Raw genomic sequence first — 26284 nt, 5'->3', positions numbered from 1 at the left:
CTGTACATCTTATTTAGTATTACATGAATCGAGTTAGTTTACTACTAATTCTGTCTGGAAAACTCAGGGGATACCTGGGTATCACCACAGAATAATGCTGTGAGAGTAATTTCATGGACTGTAACCTACACTTTGGAGCTAAAAGGAATTGCAGAAAAAATAACTATACTTGTAAATAATCTCATTCTCTCATTTAAAAAAAATATATCCACGTTTAGTAGTTGGAAGTGTTCTACTTCTGTTCCTACACAGCTAAACTGGACAGAAAACATACTGATCTCTGTCAGATATTTCAGACACAAACATTCCTGGTGTACTTTTGCTTAATCTGGATAGTTCAACAAGAACAAGTGAGTTCTGAGAAAGCCCAAGCAAAAAAATATAGATCAAATATATTTTTCTGTCCTATAGTTTCCTGCAGACTCACAGAAAATAAGGTATGTATCATGGAAAATCTATGAATTTAAATTTGTGTCTAGAAGATTTTAAATTTTGTTGTCATCATACGTCACTGAGACGCAAGCTAAAAGTTGTACATGTGAAAGAATGTAAAAAAAGCAAAGGTTTTCTTTTTTAAGGTTTAATGACATTTTATTTGACATTCTTAAAGCAAGTATCCATTTAAAGTAGTATAATGCATATTTCAAAGACTAAAAGACTAAATGAACTTATTTGGAAAGATTTACTTTAAAACTGTCAACAGTCAAGGCAAGCTGAATTTACTGAAAGCAGAGAAAAAGATCAGTAAGCCAAGACTGAATGCAATTTCTAGTATAATGACAAGTAGCCATCAAATACAGAGCAGTAGAAGAATTACACATTTAATTTGTTATGTGTGCCACATATTTCTCTTCTACCATAGTAGAAAAATCATCTTACTTGATGTCACAGAGAAGAGCCACTCCTCTCAGGATCCAGTGGTCTGGAGACTTTGCTGTCCTTAAAAATACCTCTGTAATAAAGTTCAAATCTGTCCTCTTGGGCTTCTTGTAAAGAGGACAAACGTAGAGCTTGGCATCCCTAGGTCTGGTTGAATCAACAGCAAACATATGGAGCACAGGCAGCTGGACAAAAAGAATCTTTGGTGTAGACTCAACAAGTATGCTTCTTCGTTTGTCCCAGCCTGCACCTTCCAAGTAGAGCCCATAGATATATACTCCTTCCTGTGGAGGAGTAAGCAGATGCATCACAACATACAAAGAATAATAATTGTCTTAAACCATTAAAAGAAATATATGTTTTATAGCAAAAAAAATCTGACATTGAATCCCTTCAAACTATTTCATTTTAAACTATAATATAATCCTTTTGCAGAAGACAATACTACTGAAATGGAGGGCAACAAAAGTTGTTTAAGAAAGTCTATATACTACAAAGTTTCATGTAAACTTTACTATAAATTCCAAAAATCAACAGGTAGTACAATGAAACAGTTATTTTAATTAAATATTTTTCTAACTTAATTCAAATTTTCATACTTAGTATTTGGCTTCTATCCTAAGCAAAAACATTAAGGTGAAGACATTAGTAACTTTTTCCTATATTGATCCAAAATAACTCAGCTATGCATAATATAAATTAAATACCAAAATTAATACTGAAACATCTTTGCATGTCATACATACAGAAGGAGATGATGTGATTTCTTCTCTGGTTAGCTTTAGCACTTCATTATGTACTGCAACTTTATCTAAAGCCCAGTCTTTATGTGCTCGAGTTGCTTCTTGTTTCATTGCTGTCAGGAATCCTTGGGAAATTAAGCCAGACATTTAGTATTTATCTCACATGATAAAATAAAATCATGCTCAGTTATTAGCATGATTCTGCACTGAACTTATAGACAGATAATCAGAGTTGTATTGAAAATGAGCATCCTGACTAATGATAGCAATCTTTGGTTTGGGACCAAAATAGGAACAAGTGACAAAGGTGGCATAGTGTGCATTACACCAAGAAAAATATTTTTAAATGGCATGTACTTTTTTCCTTCTATTAAATTACTCTATTAAGAAATATTTGGTCAGGACACTGCCTTACAAATTGTCATAAGGCAATTGACTACAGGATCCATGATAAAGGTGTGTTTCAAGAAAGAATTTTAAGGCAAACAAGTTATCCATTTTGTGAGCTGATGTTGATGTAAAGGCAACTTAGCTAAAAGGTGGGACTGATTTAAATGAAAGAAATAGAATGGATTTCATTGATGAAAAACAGGAAATATGTGTCTGAACATGATAGTAAAATAACTATGTGAGTGTGGGGAATCTACTCAATGCAGTGCCTACAAAGAATAAAAGATGTATGTTTTGTTAGGGGAGAAAAGGGTGTCAGACAGAAATGAAGGTAGAGAATGGCATAACTGAGCAGCAAGTTAGATGATTTTTTGAGTATTGTTTTGAACACATTTTACAGAAGTTTGAAATAAGAAAGGTTTGAGATGCAAAGGGCTGAATAGTTAAAGCACAGATGACTGAGCAGCAAAGAGGTTTGAATATGCTATAAAGGAAAAAGCTACGAAAACAGAAACACTAGTACCAAATACCTGGTTGTTTCTGTGTGTGTTAGAAGATAACAATGAAGTCATCAAAAACTCAGTTTCTGCTGTTTTAAGCTATGAGATGAAGAACTGCTTGGAATTGAGAGTCATAGAGATTGAGACCAAGAAAGAGAACTTAACATAGTGAATTTCCTGGTGAGCAGTATTACAAATATAATGTGTTATAACAAATATGCTCGCCTCACCCCTACCCACAGCATACATTTTGCCCTTAGCAAACCTCTCTCTAGCTGCAGGACTACTTTGGGGGTTTTTTAACACAGAGGTTGAAGCAATAATAAAGTTCAAGACCATCTGTATCTCAGGTTTGTTGCCTGTTAGGCCCGATGTTTTCATTTGTTGAAAGAATGTGGTCCCTTATCATTTACACCACTGTGAGTGATGCTTTTGAATCACAAGATATCCGTATGCTTATCAGCTGTGCCACTTAGGATGCAAATGGAGTGATGTTTTGATTGGCATCGCAATATCATCTTTTAATAATAAATTGGATGTACTCCAGGCACCTCAGCTGTTTCTGAAAACGACTCTAAAATAGACTTTGGTATTAGTACTTTTGACAATTCTGGCTGTAGGAAGGCCAGTAAGGACAGAAGGATCACACGGCAAAGGTAACTCATAACATTCAAGAATTTCAGATGTTAATTCTAATTTTAAAAAAAAACAAACAGAAAAAAACAAACCCAAAAAACCAAAAAACAACCAAATAACAAAAAAAACCAACCTAAAAACCCTCATAGCTGTCACACAGAAGTTTCTTATGAGAATTTTGTATGAGTAGTTGTGTAAGCTGAAGGAGATTTTCCTAGGAGTACACACCTCATAAGGTAATGGTGGTTTTTAGTCATGGAGATGGTTAAAATTTGTTTTTCTTCCTCTTTTCTCTAAGTGGTAAAAATATCAAGCTATATCAGATAATGATAGATAATGTTTACTTGTACTTCACGGCATATCTTTGATGAATTTGAAGAAACTGTTCATTAAATAACCTGTGAAATGGATACATTGTAAAACTACATTTTGATGATTCCCTGTGAAAGACAAAGAACTGCTATAAATTCTGGTACAATTGCAGATTCATAGAATCATAGAACAGCCCACCTTGGAAGAGATACGGGAAGTTAACCTGGTCCAACCTTTCATAGGAAAGGGAAGACTAGATGAGATTATCTAGCACTGTCCAATTACATCTTGAAAACTTCCAGAAATGGGGACTCTACCATGTCTCTGATGAAACTGTTCCAGTGAGTGATTGTTCTTGCTGTACTGTATAAAGTAATTTTGTTGCTACTGTAACACCTTGCTCTAGATTAAAGCTCTTCCATACTTGCAATTTACATTTTAGAATGAGTTAAACAGTTTCAAACCAGAGGAAAATAGTATTTTCTTTAAAAGCTGTATCATTATCATTAAGTATGCTTCCTTTAGAAGCTGTATAATATGCTACAATAGGTCAGCAAGATAAATTATTTTATTTATTAACCACATGCTTTCCTTCTTGTAATATAAAAACTGTTTTTTGGGTCAGACTAAAAGGTCAGAGAACCACAGAATCACATAGAATGGTTTGGGTTGAAAGACGCCTTAAAAATCAGCAAGTTCCAACTCCTCTTCTATGGGCAGGGTCACACACACACACACACACACACACACACACACAAAAAAAAAAAAAAAAAAAAAAAAAAAAAAAAGTAGAATTATAGAATTCCACTAGACCAAGTCCAATCCAACCTGGCCTTAGACACTGCTAGGAATGGGGCACCCACACTTCTTTGGGCAATCTGTTCCAATGCCTTAACCCCTCAAAGCAAAGAATTCTCCATATACATAATATCATTTCTAAACCTACCTGTTTTCAGTTTGTATCTGTCTTCCCTTGTCCTATCACTAAATACAGTTGTGAAAAGTCCCTCTCCAGCTCCCCTGTAGCCCCTTCTAGGTACTGGAAGGTGCTGTAAAGGTCACCCTGGAGCCTTTTCCCCCAGGCCAAATGGTCCCAACTCTCTCTTCCTGCATCATAAAAGAGGTGCTCCAGCCCTCTGATCTTCACGGCCCTTTGCTGCACTTGCTCCAGCAGGTTCACATCCTTTCTGTGAGGGCCCCAGAGCTGGATGCAGCACTCCAGGTGGGCTCTCACCAGAGCTGAGCAGAGCAGAGGGGCAGAGCCACCTCCTTTGCCCTGCTGGCCACGCTCCATTCGATGCAGCCCAGGATAAACTTGGCCTTCTGGGCTGGGAGTGCACATTGAACCCATTTTTCATCTTGGCTTCTGTGACACACTCTGGCAGTATAACCATTAAATTACTACTCAATACATTACTACTCAAGTCTTTTCAGTAACTTTACCTTGTGGATTAAAGAATCCAGTTATCCAAAACACCTTTGGTCTTCCTTGAAATATCCAAGCAGATAATTGAGCATTTCTTTCCAAAAGTTCAGTAAACCAGAAGCCAAGTGTGGAAGACTCCCAAGATACTCTTCTCCATACTTGAGGGATTCGAGCATCATACATGTTATCAAGTGCATCTCTTAAATTCTGAAAGAATTTTAAAAAATTCAAAATAAATAAATCAATTTAATAGTACAAAGCACAGTATTCCATATGTATTAAAAGTACTTTACTTGCCTCACTCATAACAATAGTTCCTTCTATGGCTAGTTTCAGATCATTCAGACTGGTGCGGACAACTGTGATCACCCTCTGCATGCGGTCAATTTCTTGACGAAGAAAAATATTCATAGAGTTAAGTGCTCCCATTTTAACTAATTGAGCCTTTACCTAAATTATAAAAGCACAGAAGAAATTTAGTTAAGTCTAAATTGTTGAAATGCCATTGTATTATGCAAAATCTTAACTTTCTGTGTGTTCAAAAATGTAAATATTAGATTTGTATATTATTCAACTAACATTTATCCCATTAAAACTGCTGCAGTTTTTACTTTTCGTCTGATACTACCCTACTACTCATGATTTTGCTAGAACAGGACTTCACCCAGAAGGTCTAAGAGACTGCTATCACAAAATGTTGAGACTGATTTTTTTCTGTTTTCACAAGTAGCTTTGGAAGTCCAAGTGTAGTCTCCCTAACATATGTCTATGGCCAATTGTTAGATGCCTTGATTTTAGATAAAAAAATCTTGATACCAATTCATGCTGGTAGCAATAAGGGTGTTGGTTCCTTACTTGAATCTGCTACTACTTATATGCTCCTACTTATATGCTGCTATTATACTACTTACATGTACACTTCAGTGTTTCTTTTTTGGAATGTTTAGTGTGAAAACTCAACAGAGAGAACAGTAAAACAAGACTAAGATTAGCTTGCCTCATGAGGTATGTAATCTGGAGGAAGTTTCTCTAGCATGTCTTCAGCTGAACGATAAACGACTGATTCTCGAGTTTCTCCAGATCCTCCACCACTTTCTTTAGGCTGAATGTTGGTAATAGTATCTAGAACATCAGCTGATGTGTTTTTCTGGTATCTGAGAGGATGATAAATATGTTAGAAGCTACATAGGGTTTCTTAATAGTTAACGATAACTTTGTAGAACACACAAAAAAGTGTGCCTTGAAGTCAAATCAAAACTCACACAAAACTGTTTTCCTTTGCATCCTGCACCAACCATAATACACTGATCGTGAAGGTTTGGTTTACCACAGTTTTAAAAAATATGAACTTCCCTCTTCCCTCTTATACACTTGCTGTGTGTCTAATCCAGGCATAAGGAGGTGTGCAAGCTGAGATAGTGAGGTGGCAGAAAAACCTATCATACTAGAGATTCTGAGGAAAGGGAAGGAAATGGCATATTCCTGATTATGGCATTTCCTGATTATGATCTAAAGAGCTATTTGTTGAGAAGTAAAAGAAGTTTTGGAACAAGGAAGAGCATTTGCCTCATTTAATTACATCTTAAAAGTGTAATGCAGAAGCAGGAAAGGGTGGAAGTATAACTCTGCAAGCTGCCCTAACTTTAATAATTAGTAAATTCATTCTGCTCTGAGATGTTTCGGAATTAATGACAAGGGCTGCTAGATTTACAGCACTGCAGGTAAAAAATTTCTATTCCATAGTGAAGCATGGGCAGTGCAAATGTAAATTAATGTTCTGAGTCGATACAAAAATGTGAATTACATTTGTGTGGTGTTGGATAATGAAAGATGGTAGACCACATCAGTCCTTCAACAGAAGAATTATAGGAGTATTTTTGTTACATTGCTATCCAGTGGCATAGAGCTATGAGAGGAAATGTGAAAGAAAGTTTGAAGTAACGAAGTGTTGGCAATGCCTACTTTTACCTTTTGGAATCAGCTACACAAGAAACATACATCAATGAGTGATGTAGGACATTTATACTGATTCAAAGCATAGATTTGCATGTCAGCTTTACTTTTCACCTTCCATATGACACCCATCTCCTTCTATAACTTTGTCATACATAATTATACAAAACATGAAACCGGGGATAGAATGTGTGAATTCCTAAAGCCCTAAAGATCCTTTGGATACAGTGTCACAATACTAGAGAAGCTAGATATTACAGTATTTCAGCAAAAAATAATTGTGAATGCAATTATAAAAATGATAAATCATAAAAAGAGAATAAACACTATTGGGAATTTGCTTCTCAGAGGACATAATTTCTGTTTCTAAAAGTAGGAGTGGTGGGACTTTCAAGGTTTTTCATAACCCTTGACTTTTGACTAAAAACTCTCAAGCTTTTTTTCAATTTATGGCCCCATTAAAAGTATGAAAGATTTATTTAAGACCATGTATGAGCAGAAAAGATAAAATTTCTCTTGGACTCATGGCTTCACTGGTAATTTGGATGACATACTGGTTGTACTGATGACATAAAGGTTGTAATCTTGACTTTCTGTCCTGCTGATATAACAAGTAGTGATTAGAGAAATGTGAACTTTCCTATCCATACTGCAAGCACTGTTCTTCCAATTCTGCTGTCAAGCTATTTTATGTAGAAGGTGTAGGTTTCCTGATCAGTACGTAAATTAAATTATAATAAATTACAGAATTTTAAAAATGGTCTCTGTAAATAAAAAAAAATAATAGATATAATTTTAAAAAGGAAGCAGTATGCAAACTTAAGGGAAAAGGAGAGAATGGCTTTTGAAAAATAGAATCAAAGGAACAGTATCAAAATTAGCGATATGCCTTTCTTCAATGACACAAGCTAGGAACCTTCTGAAGAGGAGAAATTTTGTGAATCTTATATAAATTACAATTACTTTTGAACAAGACTTTTTTGTTAATAAAAATAGAGAAGACAAAAAGATGTATCTCGATCTTTACATAATTAAAAATAATTTTCTAGTGTGGAAGTGAGATTAAAATACCAAGAAGAAATTTTATTTACATACCACTGGGATACATTCAACATAAAAACAACTGTGCAACAAAATTTTTCTGGGCTTTGGAAAAACTCACTTTCCTTTAGATTACAAATAAAATGAAGTATAGATGCAAACAATAGTGATTAAAAGATGGCAGAAGTCTGTCAAGGACATACCATGCTCCTGATAACAGGATCAGCTGCATGTGATGGGTTGACCCTCATCATATGTAGGTATTTATGTGTAGATGTCTCCATAACAGCTTTTTGTCTAGATTTCCCAATTCAGCTCATGTATTTTAGATGTCTGCTTTGTGATGAGAGAAATTGCACTTTACAAAGGTCTTTTTTTCTCTATTACTGTTAAGGAAGTCTAGAGTAACCATAAAGGAAGCTACAGCAACATTAAATGGACCTCATTTATAGTGTCAGTATTGCCTAAAAGTATGTAGGATAAAGCGTTCAATGCTTACTTATATATTGTTTTTCCCCAAAGCAGTATTGTAAAGTGAATTCTGTCATAAGAAAAGAAAATTAATTTTCTATGGATTTTGGTTTACTCCAAAAAGCATTATTAAGAGTATTTTCTCAAGAGTTTGGATGTAACATACTATCATTATTTGATAGCTGGAATCTGTGCCAACAGGGATTTTGTACTGGAAGTGAAAACTGAGAAAAAATGCATGTGACAGAAACATTGCCTCAGCTTTGTGTAGAAAACTGCAATATCTATTGCAGCACGGCATTCACAAGCTTACACTCACAAGCTTTCCATAGCTTAACAAAAATTCAGCTACATTTAAGCCTTCAGTAGGGAACCAATTGGGAAAGGGTTTTGGCTGAAGATTGTCAGAATATTCATTTCCTGCTGAGATACCTGTTAAGTGCCTTTTGCAGAGCTATGATTCATACAGCATGTTAAAATCATTCTCAATGACTTCAGGTGTTAATCCTAAATGAAAGCATTGAAATTCACTGAAGCCTTACAATTGGAACCAACAGACTGAGTTTTTGGCTGAACTGTAAAACTGCCACAGTACATTAGTGAGAGATAAGGTTTTTCTTGTCCTGAGTAATAGTAACATGGAGAGGTCTTGGCTCTCTCAGGGTTTCAGTCAGCCTTCTTTGTACTCTGAGATGAGTTGACAAGATATTAGAAAGAGAATCTGAATAGAATTTTTTATATTGTATGGGATGCTAATCCATTTGGTCTATGCATCAAAGATTAAATTCAGACACAGAAGCTGTGCATAGTTGCTTATAGCAGACCATGATAAGACATGGAAAAAAGCAGGAAGCTGTTGAACATTTTCCCCAAACTCTGAAGAAATACCTACAAGGCAAAATCTACAGGGAGGGGGGGAGGAAAAAAAAAAAGGGCTAAACTAACAGGAATAGGTGAGGTACCAAGTGGAAGAAAAATTGAGCACTAAAGAGAAATCAGAGAGCTGTTCCTACTCACTAAAGCTCCCTCAACAGTGTTAGTCTCAAGTTTCCTCCTATAAATTATCTCTCCTAGAAGCTTAATTTTGGATCTAAAGCATGTGTCTCTTCAAGACTTTGTTTAGTTCTCTGTTAAATCTTGGCTCTTCTTTCTTCTTTAATCATTTCTGGGAGGGAGGTCTTGCAAGTATCAGAGACTGACTTGAAACAGAATCTACTCTTAGATTCTTTACTTCACAAGCATGTATTAACAGTGGTATGTGCTAGGCAGAGTTGACAATAAAACTGTGTACTCTTCTCACAGCACACTTAGAATACAGGCCTCTTGACATGGCATCTGCCTCTCAACTTTGAGACTGAAAAACTGTGGGAAATTATTGTTTCATCCAAAAATATTAGATGATGTTAGGTTTTCACAGCAGCTCCGTATTTGAATAACATTTGTTTTATTTGAAAGTAGAAAAATAGCTACATGAAGAAACAATGAAAGTGGAATGTGGACATACTGCATATGAAAATGGAGTATTTCATGGAATAATTATTAAGAACTTCAGTGAAAAAAATATGATGATGTTCATATCCTTTCACAGGGCATATAAAATTAGAAAGAATTAAAGGGCAAGCTGTTATTGGATTATTTGAAATGAAAGAGTGAATTCAAAGATAAAATTTTAAATGGAGCTAGTATTTGGCTCAATTGAAAAGCCTCTTTTAAATAATGGAAGTGGCGGGACTGATTGCAACCTAAGTTTGTAGTTGCACCCAAAGGCATGCTTGTAAACCAAATGACTATCCTGAGAATCATTTAACAAGTGTGCACAGAAAAATAAACTGTTTGAAACAGAAGGCAAATACTAGAAACTTTCTCTAGTTGAACTGTATAGAGCCACCTATCACATGTTCATATAAAAGTTTCATAATGCTTTCAATCAAAAAAAGTAAAATCATGAGGAGTAAGTAATAAAAGTTTCAACTTGCTTTAAAAGGACATGTAAAATGTACTTGAAGATCCTGCATTTATAACAATATATATAGAGTGTTCCACTCCAGAGAGAAATTTATATGAATCCTAGGTTTCCTATGAAGAATATACTTTACTTAAATATTTGATAGGGATTTGTTTCCAAATGCTAAAAGAAATATTCTCCATTTTCAATATGTTGAGACCTACTTACGTAATATCAGCATTGGGATGGAGACCAAACACCTCTGGGGTGTCCATAGCAGGGAGTAACTGGATGTAGTCAAAGTACTGTTCCAGGGTTTTGCATACTGGAATTTTATATCCAGTATAAAAGGAGAAAGCACTGTCAAACATATTTTCACTAAACCACACCTGTGAAAAATCCATGGGGAAAAAAGAAAGACAACAATTATTTTGCTACTTAGAGGGCTTTTTAATCTCACTTTTATTCTTGGAGGATTAGGGTTCTTGTTTTAGCTACTGCATCTAATTTTTCTTTAATACAACCGCAAATCATTAAGAATTATGTCTACTAAGTTTGACTTCCAGCTAAGTCTTTTTAAGGTTCTGCTCCTCACCAAAGTGGAACCAAGGGGAAGACCCTCACTGCCAAAGAAGGATGCTTTGAAAAATTCATTTTACTTTGAAAAGTCTTATAAACTGCTGAAGTGCATATTCAGCAGAAAGAATGCCTTCTGATTTCTGTATTTCAGCTACCAATAAAAATGCCAAATAACTGTATTTTCAAGGTCTCCTACCCTTGCAAAGCAATTAAGAAGACGCTTATCATAGTCGTCTGTGACTCGGCCTCCATACTGTACTTCTCCAATCATGTAGCGTACTGTGTTCCACGATATCCCCTGGATGAAAGCAAAGTACAGGAAAGACTGTAGTTTTTATATCTAAGAAGATTGTAATTTAATTATAACCTGAAGCTCATAATGTTCTGAAATGTACACCGAAAAAATATATAAAAATAATTACTTTATTTCTGATGTATTTACTGAGCTCAACTCTGTAATTTTATAGAAGAGTTGGGCTTGATCCTGCTATTATAAATACAGAATCACAGGACCATGTAGGTTGGAAAAGACCTTTAAGATCATCACATCCGATCTTTGACCAAACACCAGTTTAGACCATGCCACTAAGGGCCATGTCCAATTGTTTCTTGAACACCTACAGGCACAGTGACTCCACAGCCTTCCTGGGCTGTCCATTCCAATTCTTGACAACCCTTTCCACTAAGAAAATCCTCGTAATGTTCAACCTAAACCTCTCCTGGCACAGCTTGAAGCTGTGTCCTCTTGTCATCTTCCTGGTTGCCTGGGAGAAGAGGCTGATCACCACCTGGCTACAGCCTCCTTTTGGGGAAGTGTAGAGAGTGACAAGAGAGCCTCCTTTTCTCCAGGCTAAGCACTCCCAGCTCCCTTAGCAAATCCTCATATGCCTTGATCTCTAGAAGTAAAATCTCATCATATATATCATATATATATATATATATATATATAAAATATATATAATATATATATCATCATTATTAATATCATTATTACTTGTATGACCTGAAATCACTCACAGCTGCTATTTCCTCTCTTCTTACCCTCCATTCCACCCTCCCCACTCCTTCTCCCTATTTCTCATCTTTCTTTCATGGCCAAGTGCTGCTTCATAAGGAATGGCTATTCCTTGCTCAGCAGTAGAAGACCAAATGGTAGATGTAGAGAACTTTGATCGGCTCTGTCAAACTCAATAAATATTTTAGCTCCCTTTCCAAAACAGATATCATACAGACTTGTTAGTTTTGGATACAGTAGGGAAAAAGAAAAACAAATTTTAAGGTTCTTAACTAATATGTATTTTTACATGCATGACAGCACATAAAATATTTCCGCTTGATTTTCTTGCAGAGAACCTCAACCTTTGATCATTAGAAGTGGCACTAAATGAATAGCACTGACTAAATTATGATAAACATGAGCTAAAAACAATTGCTGGTGCCGTACAGAGCATTAAAATGTGCTATATTCACCTTCTTGATGTCAAATTTTTTTAGGTGATTTTGTATAAACTGAACACTGGCTGTGAAGTCTGCTGAGTTGAATTCATAGGGAATATTCCAACCCAAAGGTCCAAACTTGCGTCGCTCCTTAGAAATAAAATTAAAACCAAATATATTTATTAAACAAATTGTAATTTTCTATCCATATTAAATTTCAATAATAACAATACCAGTGGAATAAAGAATTGGACTGGAGAAGAAAGGTAGCCAAGGAAATGGCTGTATGTCTCATACAAATCAATAATACAACTAAGTTATACCATGAGGGATAAATATTTATATAAAAAGCAACAAAATCATTTATTAATAACTTTACTAATCAATTTACAAGTCACGGGTTTGCAATGCCTCACTTCTCTGTGGATAATGAGATTTTTATAATAATTAATTAATTAATTTAGCATTGTACAGTTTTTAATTTCTTTTGACATGTACTATTGACTAATGATATTTTCAAATTTTTAAGCGCTTATATTTATGCTCAGTTTTCCAAAGAGTTCTATAACATCACTTCTGTCTTATTGTTTCAAGATGTTTTTTAATTTTTCAAAATTCACAACTTTATTTTAAGGTTGCCACCATAACATTATTCAAATTTATTATTGCATACCTGTTGGGAACAAAGTGATAACAGTTGTAGTAACAGAAAAATAGTTAACTATGGAAGTAAAAGAATAAATATTCTGTAGCCCAAACACTTCAAACATCCAGCACTATTAGATTTTTCACAAATTTGTTAAAGCAACCTCAGTTAAATTGCTCAAGGATTTTTCAGAATGTAGAACAAATTAATTCAAGAAGTTAAGAACTAAGTTTCCGAATAGCACTGACATTTATTAAATGAATAAATTACATTTTTAAATTAACTAAGTGATGACATATTTATCAGATTTTATGTTACCAGCAATCTCTGACAGTCTTTGACACCTGAAGTAACCTTTAGGGCACCTTAGCTACAATATTTAAAAAGAACTAGAATGAAAATAGCCCCCACCTTTTATTTTTCAAAATCAAATATTGTTTATAAGCAGATGAGACAGCATTAACCAATAATACCATGCAGAAAATTGTCATGATTTCCTGCCAAGTTTTTTGAAATACTTCTTAAGCTATATTTATCATAACAATCTTGTCACCAAAAGATATTAAGAATTGGTCAGTTTAAAGGCAGGACAATGTATATATTCCTTGTTGTTCAGCAATTCATAAATAAAATTTCTTAACAGATGAATAGCTGTAATAGTTTTCAAAAACACTGATGGGTTGAATAAGCATAGATCTAGTTTCACAAGAGATAATCCTGAGGCAATACACAGAACAACTTTTTCACTGTTTAAATAAGGTAGAAGGAAAATAATGCAGAAGGCTGTATCTTAACAGTGAACATCAACAAATTGTCCTCTCACCAACTGCGTACACCAAAAATACAAGTAGAACATAAGCCTTAAACAGTGTTTTATACCTATTTTGAGATCCTTGGTGAACAGGAGGTACATTCAGAGAGTTCAAATTATTAGTATTTATTGTGATCTCAAAATTTATATATATTTGAAGTACAATCTATAGATATCATTTTTCTCACACTGGAATTAATGTAGAAAACACATTGACATAGATATGACAAGAATTTTATTTCATTTTAGTCATCTAGAAAATAGCTGCTCTAAGTTAGGCATCTGGATTGCCTTTAAAATCAATGGAGAGAAAGAAAGATATCTCTAGAAAAATATTCACTCTTAGAGAAAGACAGCTGGGACAGCTAAGCTGGTTTTCTGTTTCAGCAGGCTTATCTATTTCTATTGACTACAGAGAGAAATTTTTCCTGTATACCCAATGACTAACTTTGAATCAGCTGAAGTTAGATGAGAAAAAAATTCTAAATGCCCATCATATGAGAATTGTTTAAAATCTATTAAAACAAAGATAATAATGAACCTTGAAATTCAGAATACAGAAATTAAAGCTTTAGTCCTGCAGCATGATGCTACGACAAATATCAGAATGTGTTTTTTCAGGAACCTCTATTAGACTGACTCCATATATTATACCACTATTTGCAAACCTTTTAAGAAATACCTGAACAGTAGAATGCAGGAAAGCTACAGTGTAAAGCAAAGGTTTCCACATAGGCAGGTTGCTAACATTTAACAGATCCTGACTAATTCCAGAAAATGTTCTTTTCAGTCCAGCACGTATGCCTTGTGGAGGTTCATTTGTGAACTTTATAGCAATCTGTCACAAGAAAAATATAAAGGAATTTGAGTTGTTTACTGAAACAAAAATAGCAACATATGAAAATGTCACAACTACTAGTTATAAATAAAATGTACATTACTGAAGCCTTGTAGTTGATATGTACTTAAACTGCATAAAAGGAGTACACAGAATCATAGAATAGTTTGAGCTGGAAAGGACCTTTTAAAGGCCATCTAGTCCAACCCCCCTGCAATGATCAGTGACATCTCAAATAGATCAGGCTGCTCAGAATACTGTCCAATCTGACCTTGAATGTTTCCAGGGATGGAGTATCCACCCCCTTTCTGGTTGCCACCTGTTCCAGTGCCTCACCACCCTCCTTGTAAAAAACTTATTTCTTATACCTAATCTAAATAAAACCTTCAGTTTAAAACCAGAATCCCTTCCCCTGTTGCAACAGGCCATACTAAAATGTCTGTCCCAATCTTTCGTATGGGCCTCTTCAAGTACTGCAAGGTTGCACTAAGGTCTTCCCAAAGCCTTTTCTTCTGCAGTCATACTAGATTATTAGGCCATGAAGGATTTTAAACATAGACCTTTAATCTCTGTTGGTTAAAACCATCACTGACACTTGGCCAGGGACCAAAAAGTTTTCATCAATGACATAAAAGCTGTCACCAAGCTTTTTAGAAGGCTTTTATGTCACTGATTCAATGACTGAATGATGGAAGAGAAGCATCCAGTAAAAATGACAAGAACAGCATTGTATTTCTGTTCCCAGAATTTCAGTTAATACAAAGAAATCTTACTCCTCCTCAGATCAGATCTTTGTGTCCACAGTGGCTACTCTGGACTCTAGCTGTCTACAGCAGGAAATTAGATTCACCAGAGAATATTCCTGAGCACTGTGGTCAGCAGGCATTGAATCCATACTCGCAGTAGTAAATTGCCTCAGCTCCTTAGAATTCAGCCCCTTAGCTTCATGCAAACTGCCTAATGGGAAGAGTGGCTACATAATTTTAATTTTCAAACCATACCTGCAAATTATTTGGAAAATTACACAGGTTTTCATATCAGAGAACATTGTAACTACTTACCTCTATGGTCTATTGCATTCCAGTGCTGGATAAAGCGCATGGAACAATTTATTGATTCACACACAGACTGGCCCTACCAGGTTCTCTATTGCTTAGGACAACTACAAATGCTGGAGGAACCCAAATAAAAACAATGGGATTTTTTTTCCTCCAACTGTAAGTACGTGTCTGTCTAACTTGGGTAACATGGTAGCTTGTACAAAATGGACAGGAAAGGCCAGGCAGCCCATGGACACACTGTGTTGTGTGCCTGTTACTGTTGGACTGTATTGGAACACTCGAAAATCAATGTTTCCACATTTCAAAGGATATCCTGTTCAGTTTTTGATAAAAATTCTGTATTTAAAAAAGGCAAAGCAAGTTGTTCTCTTTTCTTCTGAGAAGGGACTTTGGTTTGTCAATTATTCTTGTTTTGGAATCCCTGAATATGTTAACATTTTAACAGGTAACATGACACAGTATAGTGGGAAATCACATGTGAAATATTTGAGATAAATGCAGTGAAGGTTCATCTGAGTTCTCTTTTCCCACTTTTAGCAAACTGTATGTCTATGTACCTCACTATTCATAAACCCCTTGGAGATTCAGGATGATTTCATTTTCTGTTGAGAGAACATAGGAGCCCATACACCTAACTTTCCATACACAGACCATGGGGACAGACAATTCTTACTGACGGTTGTCTCTAGAATCTTTCAAGACAGGAGTCCTTCCCCCTTCATATCCTGGATATCAGGTGAGGTATCTACTTTTATTTAGAGGGAATGAAAACCACTAAGAAGACCTCCACTGTTTTTTAGAGGAAAGGGAACATAGAAATGTCAATATACAAGTATTACAGTAAATATTAAATAGCATTATGATCCACTTTAAGAGTTCTGGGAACCATCATCAGTCACTTAAGTGTACCTTGTAAAAGTTAAGGCATTTTTCCTGGTCCTGACAGAAAGTGTATCCTTGAGATCTACAGAACAGCCATTTATAGTTCACCCAAAGAAATTGGGTAGATGATGTTCTCTGAGATGTGTTATCCATGTGTGTTCTGTCCCATTTATACTTTATTTATTTATTATAGGGGGATCTGAAATCTTTCTCTGAAAGAAGGTTTGTGGGCATTAATTTGTCCGCAAGGCATCTGGCTGGGCAAAAAGGGATACAAGTAAAGCCAAGTAGTTTTTATTGAAGTACTTTTGTGCACAGAATTAGTGTGGACACACACACACACATAATGAATCATCAAGTATTTCCAGTTACCAGTAAGTAACCATCTTATTTGAAGTGATATTTACGTGGTAACACAAGTCTATTTTTTTCTTGAGTTTGGGGGGTTTTCCCTCCTTTTTTCACTGCCATTTACATGATTAATTTGAATAATTTTCATGAAGTACCTGAATTAAATATTTGAACAAACCTGTAACAGTGTAATTGGGAATTTGGGATGTTGTTCAGTAGTTATCCAAATTCTAAATGTGTCATTCTGGATCTCAGCAGTAAGAAGTGTCTCCAGTAATTCATCCATGAACTCCAGTCCAAGGTGACAATTCTGAAGTAACACCCAGCCTCCCTAAACAAGGATATCAACTATTACCATATAAAATTTAAAACAAGTTATTCATACTGCTAAAGTCAGCTGTCTGTATAAGAATCAAACTTGCTTTTCCATGTAATTTTTTTATAACTTTTGTTCTGCTCCTGAATATATATTCTACTTTGATATTATAGGACATTGGCAAAGATAAAGCAAATAGGATAAGTTAGCACAAAAGGTATTTCCACATTCTGTTGTTCTCAATGAAAGGAACACAACCAGACTCAATACTGTAAGTAAAGTATCAGTGCTATCTAGTGGCAAAAAGAAGTTCCTGTACTCTCCCAGCAAAACATCAGTGATAAGCAATTAATTCTGTCCACAGATCCAAAAGAATGTGAGTGCAAAAGTAACAGCTAAAATTTAAGGAATACATATTTTTAAACTGATTCATTAAAAACATAATCTAAAGTAAGCATAATAAGATTATAAAAGTTTCTAACTCCAATTAGTTTATACGCAATAAAGGCATTTGCATGAAATTCAACCTCCACCTATTTTGATCTTATTCATCTCTCAAATTGCATGAAAGCTCTACTTGGATTATTGTCTCTCTAAACTTCTGCTCATGAATTTAAATTTAATCAGCTTTTTTAGCATCACTTTAGAAGCCTGATGAATTAGAAGCCTGATATTAAAATGGGACATTATTTAATCAGTTCTAAACAGTAATGGACAGTGGATTTCGTTACAGCTTGTAGTTTCATTTTAGCAATTTTGCTTTAGCTCATTTAAAAAGACATCAGTAGCTGTTGATGAAAAAATATAATTGAAATGTTTATGGTGAATTGATGGATATTAAAAAATGAAGATTAAATGAAGGTGGTTTTTCTCCTTCTTCTATGGGGATCAACTCTTTTGAGGGAGATCTTTAATCAATTTGGTACATTTCCAAATGAATCAGACTTAGTATTTGAAAATTATCATCTTGTAACAAAGCACAGCAGTTTTAATCGTATTATATACTCTTGGCCAGAGGTACAAGAAAACCAAATAGATATTTGTCTTCATCGTCACTAATTCTGTTTTGTAGTTTCAAATCTGATGTTCACATGTTCCTCCCTGCAGCACTAAGGCATGTAGTTCAGAAATTGTTACTGGTATCTCTACTGGATTGCTGTTTTGAGTGTCCTTGTTCTTCAAATTAAGGGCAAAAGAAAGGAAGGGATGTTCCTGTTTTCACCATTGCAATGAACTGGGAGTTGACAGTGGCCATTCTAGATATACAAACAAAGAAATACCAGATGTATATGTGCACTTGCATATAATATAAATTGTCATTTGCTATAAAGAGATTCCTTTTTCTCTTCTTCCAAATTGGTGTACATCTATATGCCAATATTCACGATATGCTCTCTATTAGTGGAGATATTCTACCCCTCCAAAATACAAGTATATGACTGCTTCCACATATTTTGAGTTTGCAGACAACTATGGCTGTATGTCTTCATTTTCAAGACTGTCCACAACTCCTTGAAGTTTCCAGCTGACCAGAAGGTCCCACCTTTGCACTATAACTTTTATATTGCATTTGAGGTTTCAGTTACTATCTCCCTGTAGCTGCTACTTAGGTTTTTTTATGGTTTTACTGTTGGGGAATATCATCTGCCATAACCAAATACACTAAAACATTTAAAGAAAAATTCTTATATATTGTTTAGAAATTCTTAGACATGCTTGGGAATCAAAGTCAAAGGATTGACAATTAAACAAAGAAGAGACACCAAATGCTGGTGAGTAAGAGGTCCTGTCACTAGCAGAGTTGTAAGGAAAAATGTGAAACAGTATCAGGAGCAAGGACATCCTTCTATATCTACAATTTTAAGCTGCGTGTGCACTCATCATTTTATTTAGTAGAAGCTATGCAATATCCAGGTATCTCTTATATGGGAGGGGAAAAAATGAAAAAAAAAATCTAATAAAGAGATGGGATCTGCAGGACAGGACCAGGATCCAATGTCCTTTTACCCTTGGTTAATAGTATAGTGATATGTAAGGAATGTGCCGCTCTTGGCAGGCTGCTCAGTAGCACTGCTGACAGAAGTATTGGCTTGGACTCCACTGTCACATATATATGCCACAGAGAAATGGTTTTAAACTGAGGCATTCAAAAAGACATGGTCACCCTGAGATATGCTTGATATTTAGATGAAAATGCAAAATATTAGGGACTGCATGCTAAAGGGGTGTAAAAGAACACCAAAACACACAATCAACTCATATTGCAATGTTTTTTCCCCACCTGTTCCATTGATGCCTCGATGAGCTTGCGTGCATGAACCTCTTGTCCTTGGCCCATCGAGATAGTCTTACATGCTATATAACATGTTTGACAATACAAGATTAATGAACTTACAATATTGAGAAAAAGTAAGAATTTCAATTCAGCCCAAAACCCAGTGATATAAATACAGCACAATTACATAACTTTAATGAAAAAATATATAGTTATGAAAGCAGAATCCCTTCACCATCATATTTATGTATAAATTTTCTAAACACTGACATTTTGTGTAACTTTGAAATACACATACACAATACTTACAGAAGTTAAAAACTGTGACTAGTATTATGACTGTGAATGTAAATTTGTGCCAAATTTTAGCAGTGACAGGAAATGTGAACAAAGATTTTTCTCAAAGTGTGCATAAACACAATGCAAAGATGTAAAACTGCATTTATGAACATACTAATGTGACTAATGTCAAGAATATATGGGATCTATTCCCAACTGAGTTTGTATTCACACTTTTTCAAAACTTCCATATAATGTAGAACTAATGTCCAGAATATACAAATGTAGATCTTGTAGATATTGTTTGTTACAAAGTAATCTTCTAGCAGATTACTGATTTTTATGTTACCTGCAGTTAAGAGTTAAAACAAGAAAATATTATTGTCACCATAACAGAATTTTAAAAGAAAAAATTAATTGCTTTACAAGATAGGGATTTTAAAAGTTATGATCACCAGGAAGGATGATAGCAATTTATTAAAAAAATACTTGAATTACTGTCCACCTTCGCAGAGAGTGGTTCTTAGCATACTGTCTTCTATTTGAAATATTATTTTATCTCTAAGATGATGTTTCAGGAACAAACAATAGTGCAAGAAAATTTAAGAAATACTTTTCAGAAAAATATATCTCTGAAATGACTTACACTGCCCCTCTGTGTCTTAACACGTGATAATGAATAATTACTTTCATACCCAAATTAAGCTTCCTAGACAAGGAATTAATCTGATCAGTTGGGTCTGATCCCATAGACAAGAAACAGATGAGAGGTGTTCTCATGTCACTTTCTTCCCAAGTTTTTCTTAAATTCAAAATAACTGGGTCTGTATATTTCTCATGCAAGGAACTTGCAATATATTTCCTGGCTTGTGAAAGTGTTCGGTCTGGACACCAAGACCTAGAAATTAGAATACATACAAAGATATAAATTCACTGCCTCTTCCTACATGATCAGATTCAAATTAGAAATTCTATTTTTATATAAAATAGAGGGATTTTTTTTAAATCACAATATGTATGTATATGTATACATACACATACATTCATATATATGTTTCTAGGTTTGTCTTTACAGATATAATAACAGGCAGAGCTGGTGGTCTTCCCTGTACTTATGGTACTTTCCAGTTGCTTACAATTTTGCCTTAACTGTTGGCATTGAAATTTTCTGTTCTAGACACCTTCCTTAGGTTGGGATAGTCTTCATTTTATTTATTCTTCATTTTAAACAGAACTTTTGTATTTGAGAACACAAAGAAGGAAATGTTAAAATTGTTTTTGCCCTTTAGTAAAACTCCGCAGATGATTCATTGGGTCTGTTAGTCTTTTAGGGTACAAACTCAAATCTTTTACACTGGATTGCATTTGTGTTGGTGATGAGTGTTTTTCCTATGGAAAAACAAACAAACACCTACTTTTGGAAAAAATATATTACTTTGAAAATATTCAGTTTTTGAAAATTATTTAAATGCTTAGGACTTAGATGGTCCCCCCATTAGGGTGTAGAGGATTTAACAATATATTATTTCCATCAGATTCTAGCCATTTTACTGCCCAGGTTGAATCTGCTCCAAAGACGATTTGTGGTCTAGTAAGTATTATTGTTGGGGTATTTCACAGTATCTCTGATTTATTTATTACAGCACTTGGAAAGTATGCAATGAATGGAGGAAAATATGATCTCATGCATAAGGCAGCTGAATGCTTCTTTGGGGAAATCAATTTTATCCCAAGATCTTACAGGTCTTACATGATGCAAAAAATATAATGTATAGCACACTTTTCATGTGGGATTTTGAATACTTATTTTGGATTTTCACCATCTCTCTTTTTTTAATTTTTTTAATACTTGTTTAAAAGTATTTAAAATAATTAATTTTTTAAAATTTTTAAAATTGAAAACTATTTGGAATATTCTACTTTTTTTGTGGGCTTCTCAAAGAAGGTTGCAATATGGTTCCCAGTTTCCATTTGTCCTGATGTAAAAGCAAAGCTCTAAAAAATATTTTCTCTAAATACCTTTAGACAGCAGAGGATAGCTCTGAAGTAATTGAGTAAAAACATATTTCATGTGAGTGAATTGATATTTAATCTCACCCAGAGATAACTAAAATTACACTATTGTGATGATAGCATACTGATAGGTTGAGATGTGTTGCAACCATGTAATTTCCCAACATTTCTGAAGATGCTTACCTGATGAGTAAAAGCTTGCGAAAGGTGTCAAGTGAATCACTGTATCCATTTGGCATAATTTCTTCCTCAGGGGCATCTTTATCAAACCAATGTTTCCATGCCTTGTCACTTGTAGCTATCTAAATTTATTACATTAACACACAAATAAATATATTTTAGTTGCAGTAAAATCCTCTTGCCAATGTAGCTTTTAATGAGAGGCCATTATTATATTAGCATATATTAGAAGTAACATTGCCTATCGCATTTAAGACATATGCCATGTGAATTGTTATTAAAATATTACAAATAACATGAATTCAATTGCTGCAGTCAGTGTTAAGATGCAGGCTCTCAAGCCAGTCAGTTATCTCTGCATTCCCCTCCCAAACACATGCATCTACTTAAAAAAAAAATCAGTAATTAGCAGGAGGATTCTATACTACAAGAGGAACACACTTAGGAATTAATTAATTCCTTTTTGGTCACAAAATATGAAGAGAACCAGAAAAATCTATCCCAATACAGTCTTGCCAGCCAATGAATCACAAATTAAGAGATTCTAGTAAGATTTTGGCTTGAGGAAGAATAAACCTGACCACAAATATGATCACAATTTTAGGCACCTCTTAGAACCCCTGACCTAATAGGACAAGGAATACCAGTGGACAGAACATAGTGAAAATGCCACTGAGCCTTTAATGTAGTGACTGAGAAGGGTCAGCTGCTGCAATATTCTCAGATCACTGGAAAAAGAACAAGGAATGGACTGATATGCACTGATGTCTATGTTAAATTAGGCATCTGGGACTTTTTTTTTTTTTTTTTTTAGAGAAGAACAAATTGAAACTAGCATGAAAAAAAGAAAAGCACAGGAAACCTTTTGAGGACTGGGCATACCATTCTCAGTCCTTTTTTAGTCACTTTAAACAATTTTCTGAATAATGATACAATTGTATTTAATACGATGAATCAAATAGAACAGCATTTCTAATGGATAAAAATAAGTATTATAAAGATGCTTTTACAATATTTGTGTTTTAAATTGATATCCTAGTTGGTACTCTCCCATATTCCATTTCTATCTATTAATGAAATAATTTAATTGTTACTTTTTAACTTTGCAACTACATGGCAAAAGTAAGATAGTGCTAAAAAAATTAATTTAAAAAGGAGAGCTTTTCTGGTAACATGGTCACCTAAGTATTTTGGAGTCTAAAATTTTGTTTGCACACATTCTAGAAGAGGCCTGGTGAAAGGAGTTTTCTAGAAATCGGTTTCTGGTGCCCTAACAACCCACACTGAGCAACATAACCTCCAACTTTCTCCTAACTTAATATTCTATTTTGATACTTCAAGAAAACAAAAGCTGGAAGAATTGGGCTGGTATGTACCCAAGTGTTGCCTTGATACAGGGTTTAGAAACAGCCAGGACCACTTGCAGGTAACCATGTAGCTAAAATGTCTGCTCCACTCCAGGGCAATATGTGCTATCACAAAATGGACTTGGCTGTAACAGCAAGGAGAATTTACTATCCTGGCTATCAGCCTGATTAACCAGGAGCGCTGAGATACAAGAAATCCTTAGAGAGTAACCACTCCTAAGCACTAAACTACAATAAAAAGAGAAAAATAAATTTACCAAACTGAGCATGTTACAAGCTTAGTGCATATAAGTTTGTGTATGTCTACATAAAGCAATACATTTGAGCTACATTGTAGCTCATCGTATCTGAATGTTCCATTAAGCTTGGAACAGAAATGAGTATTTAAAAACAAGCAGCAAACCATTCACTTGTCAAAATACACCAGAATCAAGACAGACAATATTGTAGCCCAAAACCTGACACAGATTAATTTTACGAGCCTTTTTGATACCTTTACGTTTTTATCCTCTCTCTTTTATTGACTTCATTTTTCCTTCTCTCCTGTTCCTTCTCTCCTTTTTCTACCTCAATTACTATAATACCAAATACCATAAATCAGATAAATAAACACACCACCATTCATGCAACCTAATTGTTTGTCGCTATGATGTTATTCTGTGGTTTTTTAACAGAAACACAATTATGATGACAAAACTGGTTATTAATATTAAAAATATAATTAGAAAATATCACCTGGTCCAAAATTTCTTCAAACTGTGGAAGTTTGTTCAACTCCACTAGATTTAGCCATACCATGTCAAGAATCCAGCGGCATGGTTTGGGTGGGCAAGCCTGTAGATCCAAAGCTGCTCCTCCTGTGGACAAAAAACACAGGACAAAATCTACTTTCTGATGAAATACATGCTATTCTAGGGGTCAAGATATAATTGATATTTCTCTTTTAATTATGTATTTTGACCTAAGTACTCTTCTCCAGGATACTAACTGTACTCTTGTGTACTCAGCATTTATTTCATACCAAAAGACAACTTAGCCTTATTAATGGCCTTCTCACAGGTGTGGGAAGGCTACTATTGGGCCTCCTCTAAGGCTTCCCTTTACCAAGCTAAACAAGCCCACTTCCTACACAAATGTTGATAGAAACCATGTAGACAAAGAAATAAGACTTTGAAATGGTATAAAAGTTTTTAAAAAGTTGAATTAGCTTTTATATTATTAACATAACACAATTTTTAAAACTTACCTCTAATGAGAGTTTGGAACTCTCTGTTTTCCACGTGTCCTCTCTCAATGTCAATTTTTAAAGCCAGAAGGAGGGTAAAGAGGAATTTATGGTTTTCATACAGGCCTCTAACAGAATATGAGTGAATTTCGAAGGTAAGGTGTTCAATAATATTTGAGATTCTTTTCTGAGCCACAGGAGACTTCTTAGACCTACATCATTAAAGCACAAAGAAACTACATTAATAAGAGCAAATACATTGGAAAGGGAAACATCTGAATAGTAGGAAAAATTAGGGTCTTCCTACCTGAGTATGGATTGATCAAATAGCTTCAAGAACTGAGCCAGTGAAGTTTGATACATATTATTGACCATGCTCATTGCCGTAAGAAGGAAATAAAGAATGCTTCCACGTGTAGCAACAGGTCGATATTCCTCCTGAGCAGTGTTAATCTTCACTTCAGTTTCTGCTGCCACCGACAACTTGACAGCAATTTCAGCAGCTGTTTTCTTGGTTGTTTGCAGGACACAAATTAAGGATTCATCATCCACTAGTGAACCTGAAAAGTAAAATATTGGATGTTTAGGACATTTTTGTAACAATATTTTCACTTTATATGTATATATAAAGCAAAAGGCCATATTACAGGTATTATTTATTTTAAAAAATGAAATTATTTACTGAATAACAGAAAGCTTTTAAAATACAGACCAAACAGGATATGTAATACTAAAAATTATCTTTACATCCAACATATTTAAATAAATTCATTCAAAATATGTTAAATGTATTCATACCAACAGCTTTGCCACACGAACTAGAGAAGTCAACTATCTTATGCACACAACCTACATAGTCAACAAATTACTTAAATTATTTTGAAGTCTCTTTATTAGCACTCTCAAAGTAAAAAAGACTTAGGGTCCTGAGGGAAATGGTCACTCAATAATATTCATGAATCTCCATCAATTACTCACGGATTTTCTGTTACCAGACCCTTTTTCCACCAGAGGTAGTAAGTGATCATGTTCAGGCTCATAATGTACTTCAGAAGAGTTTCAAGACAATTTTAAACCAGGTCATTCCAATTTACATTTTCAATGGATTAAGGATTTCCCCAAGGTCAGATCCCTTATCTCATCTGAGGAGCAGAAAGCTCTCAAAAAATGGATGTATTTCACAAAACTTGTTTAGGTGTAAAACCTAACTGTCTAGAGTTGCATATAGTGGCATGCTATAGGCACCAAATCCCTCACGATCCTCTTACTCCTGCCATTGTACGTTCTCTTATTGTACCTTAGATGGATAAATCAAAATCTGTAAGGAAAGGACCTAGTGTGAATCAGTTTTATCTGCCTAATCTGTTTAATCCTGCGATACAGAACCTTTGGTTGCACTTAGTTTGTAAAGAAGATTGTCTTCCAGTTCTTTCATCTTCCTCTTATTAGAAGTTACATCTTCCATGAGCTTAATTCGTTCTGCCTCTAGTTCCTGTTATTAAAAAACAAGAAAATGGCATGACATTTTATAGGTGGCAACTATAAGGGGTACTCAAAATTCAGTTTCTGATTTTCCAAGTGAATGAATTGTGATTGAAGATACAGGTGAATTGTTGGATCCAGTCATGAAATGTGCATTTTACTGCTCTCAGTATCTATAGCATGTTGTTAATGACAAATGGTTTTTAAAGCAGTGTTTATTCAGTATCACATGATGTATCTTACCAA

The 26284-nt window shown here is 34.6% G+C and overlaps 1 protein-coding gene across 1 annotated transcript in view; it reads right to left on the bottom strand.

Moving 5' to 3' along the window:
- Nucleotides 1-584: 584 nt before the first annotated feature.
- Nucleotides 585-26284, bottom strand: part of DNAH8 (dynein axonemal heavy chain 8) — a 126370-nt gene continuing 100670 nt past the window's right edge. The window contains exons 76-92 of the mRNA XM_066178428.1: nt 25943-26048; nt 24864-25116; nt 24578-24768; nt 24067-24188; nt 21968-22086; nt 20467-20669; nt 19499-19572; nt 17080-17232; nt 14452-14607; nt 12346-12462; nt 11072-11173; nt 10525-10685; nt 5884-6040; nt 5184-5336; nt 4904-5093; nt 1626-1747; nt 585-1163 (exon numbers count right to left, since the gene is read on the bottom strand). Of these exons, the coding sequence (XP_066034525.1) occupies nt 876-1163; nt 1626-1747; nt 4904-5093; nt 5184-5336; nt 5884-6040; nt 10525-10685; nt 11072-11173; nt 12346-12462; nt 14452-14607; nt 17080-17232; nt 19499-19572; nt 20467-20669; nt 21968-22086; nt 24067-24188; nt 24578-24768; nt 24864-25116; nt 25943-26048 (2667 nt within the window). The 3' untranslated portion in view covers nt 585-875. The remainder of the gene's footprint in view (nt 1164-1625; nt 1748-4903; nt 5094-5183; nt 5337-5883; nt 6041-10524; nt 10686-11071; nt 11174-12345; nt 12463-14451; nt 14608-17079; nt 17233-19498; nt 19573-20466; nt 20670-21967; nt 22087-24066; nt 24189-24577; nt 24769-24863; nt 25117-25942; nt 26049-26284) is intronic.

This window comes from Chamaea fasciata, unplaced genomic scaffold, assembly GCF_029207755.1.
Source record: "Chamaea fasciata isolate MVZ Bird 193981 ecotype frontalis unplaced genomic scaffold, bChaFas1.0.hap1 SCAF_3, whole genome shotgun sequence".
In the NCBI taxonomy this organism is placed as follows: Eukaryota; Metazoa; Chordata; class Aves; order Passeriformes; family Sylviidae; genus Chamaea; species Chamaea fasciata.
The sequence above is the reverse complement of the archived record's forward strand: the minus strand, read 5'-3'. Positions and strand labels throughout refer to the sequence as shown.